A 12,179-nucleotide genomic window follows, 5' to 3' on the forward strand; every position below is an offset into this window, starting at 1 on the left:
TTTCTTGGATAGCGCATATATTTTAATTCCACACCAACAGCATTTGTGCATATCTAACAATTGTAAAATGATTTTGCAAACAATCACAGATACATTATATCTTGAAAAGACAACCATTTATGACATAGCTCACTCCATCTAGCATTCAGACCTTGACTAATGCACTTCCTCAACTGAATCAACTCAACCCCTGAAAGTTATTTTTCTGTATTGCAAAAGGTTTATAAAATCGGATTAAAATTCTGAAAAACAAAAAAAACACACACTAGCTAATATAAAATAGGCACATACACTTGCACTTGGTTTAGAGTATAAAAACGGGTTCTGCATAGATTTTTTTTATATATAAAAGCTTTGGTAAGGCTCTGAGTAGACAAACATTGCCATTCTCCAGCTGGGCCAGGAATGCACTCTAAAACAATGCAGACCCATCTATTAAAAACAAAGGAAATAAGCAATTAAGAATTACAAGCACGAGCAGGCAGGCATTCCCACAGTCTCATGAGTATGGCTATAATATTTCACTAAGTGGTTCAATACATTAACAAATGTGGAAGTGTATATGGCCTTTGCGCCCATGATTAGTCCTAATTATAAAGAAATGATCGACATTTTCCGTTAGGCATGGAATTAAAAAAACAGTCTAAGCGCCATAATCAACTTATAAATCAATGTAGTGATTATGGTGCTTAAAGTGTATAGGGTCCAATTATTTGAGAGGGTTTTTGACACCTACAGCTTGCGTCCTCTGCAACAATAATGCAGAAACTACACTACTACCCTATTTAGTGTTAGTTCCGCCTAACCTGTATAGCAATGATTGACTAAGAGATTCCATAGACTGATAGCACCATAACCACTACAATGAGATGTAGTAGTTTTGGTGCCTTGAGTATCCTTTTAATTAAGCCTTGTGTTAGCACTGAGAAAAAGGTGTGTAATGTCTCGCAATACACTACAATGAATAGAAAGACGAAAACAACTGTATAGTTCACGCACACTAACTATATATCGGTAGTGACAACGAGGTGATCACCAGATAACATATCACTATTCAGTTTATGTAATGTATTATAACCGTGTTGGTTTTGTCACAGATTAAAACATACTTTTAAAATTTTGAGATATTAACAGCAGGCACCATCTTAAAACAAATAATTCCTTTGTGTATTGACATGTTTCGACAAGTTAAGAAAAACAATATGATTGCCATCATGGGTCCTGATCTACAATGACTATTAACACAAGGGGAGAAACATTTAAAGAACTTGAAAAGTAGATGTGTCTTGCAGGCTGGGCTCTTATACACCTGAGTGAGTAACCTGCATTTCTACAGACTGCAAATGAATGGCAATATAACTGAGCAACAATCTGTCACAGAAATGAAATGGTAACAGTGTGGCAGACATATTGTGCCAGAAAATATGATGGAGATAAGGAAGTAAGGACATTGTAATCAAGACAAAACCAAGAAGAGATGTATGCATGAGAGTCTTTTATGTGTATGTCCAAAGACTTTATAGTGACAAAGTCTCCTACTAAAGCAACATGTTGCACCAGAAAATTATGATTAAAGAGTTGGATGCCCATCATACAGAAATCTTGATTTTTATCAAACTCCCCAATGCAGATAAGAATGGACAGAGATATGCTCTCATACAAAAGAGTGAAGGCTACATTCAGTCATTTCCACCACACAGTTTCAAGAGCATCTTCCTGTAGTCTCCTGATGTGTCTCCCTGTGACAAAAAACAAAACAAAAAGACGTCAAATACAGAAAACTCACATGCACAGAAGTGTTATGGTAAAGTATCAGACTTCAAATGGCTTAGAATCTACACGGTTTCCCAATGCACTCTAATAACCATGATAACATCCCGCCGCAAATGACACCTTTTTCAGTTAATACATGTGATGTACAGTCTGGGATGGTTAAATAGTTTTCAAACTTAATAGAAAACTTAATACAAAATAGAAAGAAATACAATTGAATGTCTTTTTGCTGATGATACTGAGATATGTAACAGGGTTGATGTTCCAGGAGAGATAAGTCCAATGGCAAATGATTTAGGCAAACTAGAAAAATAGTCAGAGTTGTGGCAACTGACATTTAATGTGGATAAGTGCAAGATAATGCATCTTCGATGTAAAAACCCAAGGGCAGAGTACAGAATATTTGATAGAGTCCTAACCTCAACATCTCAGGAAAGGGATTTAGGGGTAATTATTTCAGATGACTTAAAGGTAGGCAGACATTGTAATAGAGCAGCAGGAAATGCTAGCAGAATGTTTGGTTGTATAGGGAGAGGTATTAGCAGTAGAAAGAGAGAAGTATTGTACGCAGTACTGGAGACCGTATCTTCAGAAGGATATTGATACCTTGGAGAGAGTTCAGAGAAGGACTACTAAACTGGTTCATAGTTTACACGATGAGATCCTTTAACCTTTCCTGGTACGTTTTAACATGTATAGCTTGGAGGAAAGACGAGACGGGGGATATGATAGAAACATTTAAATACATAAAGGGAATCAACACAGTATAGGAGGAGACTATATTTAAAAGAAGAATGTGTGGGATAGGCATAAGACTATCCTAACTATAAGAAAAGGCCAGGGACTAATGAGAGTATTTAGAAAATTGGGCAGACTAGATGGGCCAAACGGTTCTTATCTGCCATCACATTTTATGTTTCTATGTAACCTTGTTTCTAGCTTCAATAGCTCCAATATAAATCTGTCTATCTGTAATCCATCCAAAAGTGAAACACCTCTTAGATTTATTTTTATTAGTTGGAAACAATGAGAGAAATGCTATCCGAAAAAGTGATCTCTTCTACCTGCTGGCCTGTCCTACAACTTGCTTTCTTACCGTAATATCTGTGTACAGAGATTTGCCATAAAGTCTTTTATACTCCTTGCGGATCTCCAGCAGGTCCACCTCGCTACGGGACACCAGGATTCGGATCAGAGTTTTGTCCTTCGTTCCAGCGCCCTTTAGAAGTAATGAGTGAACAAATATAATTTTCCTACAATCCATACAAGCTTAACATGTTAATAAAAATTTCACATTATTAACAAAAACTAAGGCAAAAACACCTATAAATTCAACCGAAATCCACCAACACTACTATTGGTGGATTGGCCTTTTTTAATATTAATTAATACAAAGATTACTATATTTCTACATTTCACTATATTTTTGTTGTTTATGTAATCATTTACAGTAATTATTAGTATTATTAATTATTAGTATTGATTACTTTTCCGTTGCTAATAATTTAATACAGTCTTTTAAATCTGTGGTTATGCAGTTGATCATTGGCAGAGTGAGCCACTGATTGTACAATTTCAAATATTGCAACATGCTGAAGCACACAAAAGAACAATTACAAAACATACAAGCATTTCCCAACTGAATTACTCATATCTGACTTACCCTCATTGCTTTGTTAAGTCGCTCTGCAAAGAAGGCTGGGGTGTTTTTAAGGCATTTTACTGAAAAACACAATATAATAACAGGGTAAGAGTGTGAGGGATTAGGGTTGTATAAACCCTCAAAATGAAAAATCTAGACTACAGTTAAAATAGTGCTAACAAATGACACTTACATTGGTTGGAACATCTATTTCTAACTATTTCTAACATGCTAAGTGCCTCAACCAATCATCAAAGGGAACTCAGTGCCAAAAACAAACCAAAACACAACAACAATTGTAACCTCCTAATCTTAGATCATACACCGCAAAACACTACAAACATTCCAATTATATTGTAATGGAAACCGTTTTGTTCCATCTTGGTAAATTAATCTGCCACTGCAATATACTCACATAAATAAATAGAGGTCAATTTACGAAGCAGCGTTAAACACCATACATTCATAAAATTATGTTAAAGAAGCTATTGTTTACTAGCAAAGTTCAGTCTGTCACAGTGAATACAATTACCAGGACAAAAAAAAAAACAAAAAAACCTCTACCACCCTTTCAGCAATATCAGAACATTTACATTCTTCTGTAATTTTGTGAATCATTAAAATAAGCAGGGCATGTGAGAATTTCCATTTACGGTTATCTTGGGAAATTGAATTCTCAAAAACACAATGTGAAATACAAAAAAGTCTATGATTTCTTTTGATCACATTTTTGTCTCACACATACTGTATATAAAATCTGCATCAATACTGTTTGCTACAAAAAAAGTAAAATAAAAGAACAAGTTGGTTCTTCTATGTATTTTTTTCTAAACCTGGTAGAATGATTGCAAGGCCAAGGCTGCAATTGATCTCAGAACAGATGAATGAAACATATAAATGAGGTTGAAAAAGATATGCTTGAACATCAAACTACATACACAGTTGTGGTTTTGCCCTAATTCCATGCGCTAGCTAGGCAGTAAATTATATGCCTTTTTCAGTGGAAAAAAATAAATCTAAAATTCTATTAAAATTGTCCATTTGAGCTTAAGTCTAAAAAAAAAAATTGCCAGATTATATTTTTAAACTCACAGATAAAAGCACCAAAGCTACAATAGGTCATTGACAGAATCACAAAAGAATATGAAACATTATAGAACATTGTCATAGAAAAATTAATATTTTAAAACCATTTTTGGGGGTAAATTTATGTTTTTATGACACATCAAGTGGCAAAGAAGAAAAGCCACCACATAAACACATGCATTACAGCACGTCAAACATGCATGGAAAGAATAAACACAAAACACATAAATCTCCCTTCGTAGAACACTATGAGATGAAATCTCGGTGGAGTGTGTGATCTTAGATTTACCAGTTATCTTCTGACTGCTTATGAGAGACCGTGCCAAGAAAAAAAAATCATCATCATTAGTAGCTTAAAAATATTGTTCGGTTCAAGATATAAATGAAACTTTCTTTTAACAATTACACGCAAACCAGAGGTATTTTATCAATACACTATATTTCTACTTTATCAGTATACTATTTCAGATCATATTGGGAAAAATAAGTAAGGGAAGAAAGGGAATTCAAGATAGAACTGTAAAAAAAGTCTTAGAGGGATATCGTTTTATAAGCTCCAACAAGTTGGTATTAGCAAGACAACAGTTTGGCTCGACTGTCACTACTGGGTAAAATATTACTAGGGGCTTCAAGAGGTCACAAGGGAAATACAAAAAAAAAAAAAAAGAGCATAAAACCATATATAAAGGTTTAAGATCACTTACCCACTGCCAGCATGCCGCTCTCCAAATTCCCAGACATCTCACGACAGATGCTTTTCTCAATGTCACGATTGCACATCCGCTGATATTCAGAGAACACTGGTAATACAAGTAGGAACCATAAAAAGTTGCAGTATGAACCAACATAGATCTTGGTATTTATGTATTTTTTTGGCAATATGTAATTTTTAATTTGTTCTCTAGTCAACAAAATGCAGTCATCACCAAATTGGCAAAACATTTGGCAATTAAATACTAAATTCAAATTTCAGGCTTGAGTCCTCTTTTGTATTGCTTATGGAGATCATGTATTCAAATAAATTGTAACAAACATTGTTCAGCTTTAAAAGTTAGTTATTGGCTGTAAAACCCCAGGGTCAGGAGAAAAGGCTGGGACTTCTCAACCATTCCTGGACCACACTGATTTCTTTGAGGATGTTGTAGTACTATGTCAACTCCATCTGTGCATCATAGGATTGCACTTAACAGATACATGACAAGCTGTCAATGTTCTGCTTAAATCTCTGTTTTGGAATGGTTATATCAGAGGAGGTTTGGAGACGTTTCTAAAAAGATAACAGCATAATAAGCTTAGACAGGTTCCCTTAATGCCCATGGCACAACAGGCTGTACAGCAGTAGGTTGAAATCTATTATTTAAAAAATATATACATTTTAAAAATAATACTGATAAAATGTTCTAAAACAATGGTAATGAGTTTTTTTTCCCATTCCATATTGCCATCTTCTCCAGAAGAAAATAAATAATATGAGGAACTGGAGAAAACAAAACATAACAATTCTAAATAACAGTACTCACTATGCAGCATCAAGCCTCCCACTGTTGCTCAGGCAGTGAGTATAAATCCACAAAACAAAATGGAAAAAATAGAGGCTGCGCAAATAGTTGTCGAGTGCACTAAACAGAGTGATACTATCATTTATTTGAAGGACAAACAACAAATGTTTCGGGGTAATCCCTTTGTCAATGCATCATGTCCCTCCAGAAGACAGAGCTGCTTCAAGAAATTCCCCTACTGTCAGCTTCCAGGAAAAAAATAAAAGGAAAAAAAATATAAAAAAAAAAGAGGGGCTGGGGTGGTCCTATTTCGGGATAATTGCAAAAATTTGTAGAACATATTGAAGACAGCAACTGATTTAACTATTTTGTTCACATAGACCATTTCCAATAAACATACTGATATTTAGCAAAACGTAACACACATAGTTCTGGGCTTGCTGCCAATTGTGCAAAAGATTAGGCCAAACATTTTAAGGAATTACAAGGATGTAAGCATTTGGCAGCAACTGAATAGAAAACTAGAGAAATTCATCCTGATTTGTGTCATATTATTGAGCTTGTTCGATATAGCACAGTTAAAAGGAACACTAGTCACCAGAACGACTACCTTAATGTATTTGTTCTGGTGAGTATAGTCAGTTCCTGCAGGCCTTTTGCAGTAAACACAGTTTTTGTCAGAGAAAAGGCAGTGTTTACATTGCAGCCTAGGAATACCTCTACTGACCACTCCTCCTATGGCTGCTAGAGGTGCTTCCCTGGGTCAGTGCCACACAGTATGCAGCACTGACATTTAGGGTTTTCACCCTCTGCATGGAGACACTAAACTTTCCTCATAGACAGGGCCGCCATCAGGGGGTGACAACCATGACGGTTGTCACGGGCCCGGTGGCCCGGACTGCTCTGGCAGTCCTGGGCCCCACTTTCCCTCCCTGCACACATAGATAGCGAATATTGCGATGTGTGCAGCCGCGGGCCCCCCGGCTTCCCTGTTACCGCAGAGGGGGCCCAGGCAGCACACAGCCTCTTCTCGTCTCTGCTAATAACTCTCGTGAGACCCGGTTGCCATGGCAACGCTCCGCGGGTCTCGCGAGAGTTATTGGAGGAGAGAAGAGGCTGTGTGCTGCCTGGGCCCCCTCTGCAGTAACAGGGATCCCGGGGGGCCCCACCATGCCACCGGACCACCAGGGATGGAATCTCCCCCTCCCTAGACACAGGTAAGCAGGGAGGGGGGAGAAACAATTTAATTAATTTTTGTATTTTTTTTTTATTATGTTAAAATGCCCCCGCTTCCCCTTACCCCAGATTGCACATTTACACACACACACACACACACACTACATACACTGACACAACACACACACTGCATACACTGACACAACACACACACTGCATACACTGACACAACACACACTGACACAACACACACTGCATACACTGACACAACACACACACACACACACTGCATACACTGACACAACACACACACACTGCATACACTGACACAACACACACTGCATATACTGACACAACACACACACACACTATATACACTAACACAACACACACGCTACATACACTGACACAACACACTGCATAAACCAACACAACACACACTCTGCATACACTAACACAACACACACACATCATACACTGACACAACACACACACTCTGCATACACTGACACAACACACACACTCTGCATACACTGACACAACACACACTGCATACACTGACACACACACTGCATACACTGACACAACACGCACTGCATACACTGACACAACACGCACTCTGCATACACTGACACAACACGCACTCTGCATACACTGACACAACACGCACTCTGCATACACTGACACAACACGCACTCTGCATACACTGACAACACACTGCATACACTAACACACACTGCATACACTAACACACATACTGTATACACTAACACAACACACACACTGCATACACTAACACACAGTGCATACACTAATACACTAATACAATCCACACACTGCATTCACTAATACAACATGCACTCTGCATCCACTACACACTAACACACTCACTGCATCCACTATGCTGACACACACTCTGCATTCGCTACACATTAACACACTCTGCATTCGCTACACTAACACACACTCTGCATCCGCTACACACTAACACACACTCTGCATCCGCTACACACTAACACACTCTCTGCATTCACTACACATTAACACACACTGCATTCATTACACTGACACACTCTGCATTCACTACGCACTAACACACACTCTGCATCCGCTACACACTCTCTGCATTCACTACACATTAACACACTCTCTGCATTCACTACACTAACACACTTTCTGCATTCACTACACTAACACACCCTCTGCATCCGCTACACACTAACACACCCTCTGCATCCGCTACACACTAACACACCCTCTGCATCCGCTACACACTAACACACCCTCTGCATTCACTACACATTAACACACTGCATTCACTACACTAACACACACTCTGCATCCGCTACACACTAACACACTATCTGCATCCGCTACACACTAACACACTATCTGCATCCGCTACACACTAACACACTATCTGCATCCGCTACACACTAACACACACTATCTGCATTCACTACACTAACACACACTCTGCATCCGCTACACACTAACACACCCTCTGCATCCGCTACACACTAACACACCCTCTGCATTCACTACACATTAACACACTGCATTCACTACACTAACACACACTCTGCATCCGCTACACACTAACACACTATCTGCATCCGCTACACACTAACACACTATCTGCATCCGCTACACACTAACACACACTATCTGCATCCGCTACACACTTACACACACTCTGCATTCACTACACATTTACACACACTCTGCATTCACTACACATTTACACACACTCTGCAATCACTACACATTTACACACACTCTGCAATCACTACACATTTACACACACTCTGCATTCACTACACATTTACACACACTCTGCATTCACTACACATTTACACACACTACATTCATTACACTGACACACTCTGCATTCACTACACACTAACACACACTCTGCATTCACTAAACTATGCACACACTCTGCATTAACTGTACACACAGCATCCACTATACAAACATCCTGTATTCACAGTACACACACTACATCCACCACAAATTGAAACACTCTGCATTCACTATACAGACACTGCGTCTAATACACACACTACATCCACTACAGACACTGCATCCACTAAACACATTTCATCTAGTACATACAAACACTACATCCACTACACAAACACACACTACATCACTGTACACACACTACATCCACTACTCAAACACACTCTGCGTTCACTATACACACTGCATCCGCTACACAAACACACAGTATCTAATACACACAAACACTACATCCATTACACACATTCTAATTCACTTCCACTATACACACCACATTCAGTCCCGCATCATTGTCAGCGGACTAGGTAGGGCGTGGGCGGGCCCGGGAGGGAGGGGGCGGGGGGGCCCAGACCTTGTGCTTTGTCAGGGGCCCCAAAATTTCTGATGGCAGCCCTGCTCATAGAGATGCATTGAGTCAATGCATCTTTATGGGGAGATGCTGATTGGCCATGGTGGTGTTTGGCTCTGCCCCCTGCCCCACCTCTTTGGCAACCTAAGCCAATCCAATGCTTTCCGATGGGAAAGCATTGTGATTGGATCATATGATCACTTCTGATGATGGCAGCCAAGAAGGCAGATCAGGGGCAGAGCCAGCACCAGCAGGCTGGAATAAAGGTAAGATTTTACTATATTTAGGATGGCAAGGGGAGGCTAGATAGTGTTTGTGTTCCTGAACCTATGGTGTTCCTTTAAATAAAAATGTTATAAGCTGGAATATTGAATATTTTTCCAATTCTCTCTATATAAATATACAATTAAATAAGGCATTCATTGAGTAGTGCCTACTACTATAAAATATATATACCTATATAAATATAGATATAGGAGTAGGCATAGGAATGCCTTATTTAAAAGTAGTGCTGTCAAAATGATCTGATCATATAGCATTGGCAACTTAATGCATCCATTGGGAAGTGCGTGTGACTTCACATTTTTGTGATGTTACAGATTCTCATTACCTGCATTAAGATGAGTCCTACTGCGAGAACACAAGATGGCATTAAATTTGGACTCGTCTGTCCCCATGCGATTCTCTCCAGCTGCATACAGTTCCTGTATAGTACAAACGTATTCCCACCTTATATCAATTGTCTCCTACTTTATTTCAGACATTTCATATTCATTGTAGATTGTTCATTATTTCCTATTATTCTTGCTGACTCCTATTGTTCTAGTTCTCATTTAACTATTTGTCTTTTATATTTCAACACTATTGCACTCCAAGTACAACACTATTTTCCCATTTTGTTCCTGAGCCCTCCTTTCAGTTATCCTGTTGCATATTATACTGGATCTCTTTTCTATCCAATTTACTCCAGCTTAACATTGAAACATAGAATGTGACGGCAGATAAGAACCATTCTGCCCATCTAGTGTTCCCAAATGTTCTAAATACTCTCATTAGTCCCTGGCCTTATCTTAAAGGGACACTATAGTCACCTGAACAACTTTAGCTTAATGAAGCAGTTTTGGTGTATAGAACATGCCCCTGCAGCCTCACTGCTCAATCCTCTGCCATTTAAATCCCTTTGTTTATGAACCCTAGTCACACCTCCCTGCATGTGACTTGCACAGCCCTCCATAAACACTTCCTGTAAAGAGAGCCCTATTTAGGCTTTCTTTATTGCAAGTTCTGTTTAATTAAGATTTTCTTATCCCCTGCTATGTTAATAGCTTGATAGACCCTGCAAGAGCCTCCTGTATGTGATTAAAGTTCAATTTAGAGATTGAGATACAATTATTTAAGGTAAATTACATCTGTTTGAAAGTGAAACCAGTTTTCTTTTCATGCAGGCTCTGTCAATCATAGCCAGGGGAGGTGTGGCTAGGGCTGCATAAACAGAAACAAAGCGATTTAACTCCTAAATGACAGTAAATTGAGCAGTGAAATTGCAGGGGAATGATCTATACACTAAAACTGCTTTATTTAGCTAAAGTAATTTAGGTGATTATAGTATTCCTTTAAAGCGGCACTGTCATGCCAAACTTACCTTTCCCCAATCGCTTCCTCTTCTCTACCTCTCTCAGGATCTGTTCTTCATTTCTTCCTATCTGATCTAGTTTTCTTTAAAACATAAGACAAAGTAGGGTCTATTTTGTCTTATGTATTTTTCCTATGCTTGACCAACTATTACCCAGGGGAGGAGCAAAGTCCGCTCTGTTTCCTGTGGTCAACGCAATTTTCCCACAATTCTCACCTTCCTCCGGCTGCTTCGTTCAGCGTTCGAACGCCGGCAAAACTGCCAAATTTCATCCTAACAGAATGAGAACAGTTCGTGCATTCGTGTTAGGACAAAATTTGTGAGTCTTTGTTCAGATCGGAATTTCATCCTATTCGTGCCGCGAGTAGTTGGGCTCCCTAATTTCCACGGTATTAGGGAGCTATCTACTAAAAGGCGTAAAGACCTAAATTAGTCTTTCAGCCAAATGTACGAATATCAAGTAAAGATTACTTAGCATTAGTAATTAAGGGAGATTACAATATCTCTGCCCCTACTCGCTATACCGCGAATATGGGCATGTCTACTAAACAGTGACCAGACAGTGGCTGCTCACTGTTGTAAAAAAAAAAAAAAAAAGGACCCCCCAACATTCTAATAAAGTGCCCCTTAGTAGGGCACCTTTAAAAATAATCCCCCCTTAGAAACCTCCCCCCGGCCCCCACCCATGAGCGACAGGTGGGGGGCCCTAGAAAAATAGGGTGAGAAAACCTATTGTCTGTCCCCCCCGGCCCACACCAATGAGCGGCGGGTGGGTGCCCTTATGAAAAGGTGAGGGTGGGATGACCTATTGCCCCCCCCCCCTGGCCCCCATCCATGACCGGCACATGGGGGCCCTAGTAAAAATAGGGGGAGAGGACCTATTGTCTGTCCCTCCGGTCCACACCAATGAGCAGCGGTGGGGGCCCTTGTGAAAATATGAGGGGGGAGGAAGGACCAACCTTTACTTAGTATTAGTAAATTTGGTTGAAAGCCTTT

The 12,179-nt window shown here is 39.3% G+C and overlaps 1 protein-coding gene across 1 annotated transcript in view; it reads right to left on the bottom strand.

The window, feature by feature from the left end:
* The window catches only part of ANXA11 (annexin A11), a 52,035-nt gene continuing 39,856 nt past the window's right edge, over positions 1 to 12,179 (bottom strand). The window contains exons 11-15 of the mRNA XM_063434147.1: positions 10,161 to 10,254; positions 5,206 to 5,301; positions 3,437 to 3,495; positions 2,870 to 2,992; positions 1 to 1,739 (exon numbers count right to left, since the gene is read on the bottom strand). Coding sequence (XP_063290217.1) covers positions 1,680 to 1,739; positions 2,870 to 2,992; positions 3,437 to 3,495; positions 5,206 to 5,301; positions 10,161 to 10,254 — 432 coding nt within the window. The 3' untranslated portion in view covers positions 1 to 1,679. The remainder of the gene's footprint in view (positions 1,740 to 2,869; positions 2,993 to 3,436; positions 3,496 to 5,205; positions 5,302 to 10,160; positions 10,255 to 12,179) is intronic.

Source organism: Pelobates fuscus, chromosome 10 (genome assembly GCF_036172605.1).
Source record: "Pelobates fuscus isolate aPelFus1 chromosome 10, aPelFus1.pri, whole genome shotgun sequence".
Taxonomy (NCBI): Eukaryota; Metazoa; Chordata; class Amphibia; order Anura; family Pelobatidae; genus Pelobates; species Pelobates fuscus.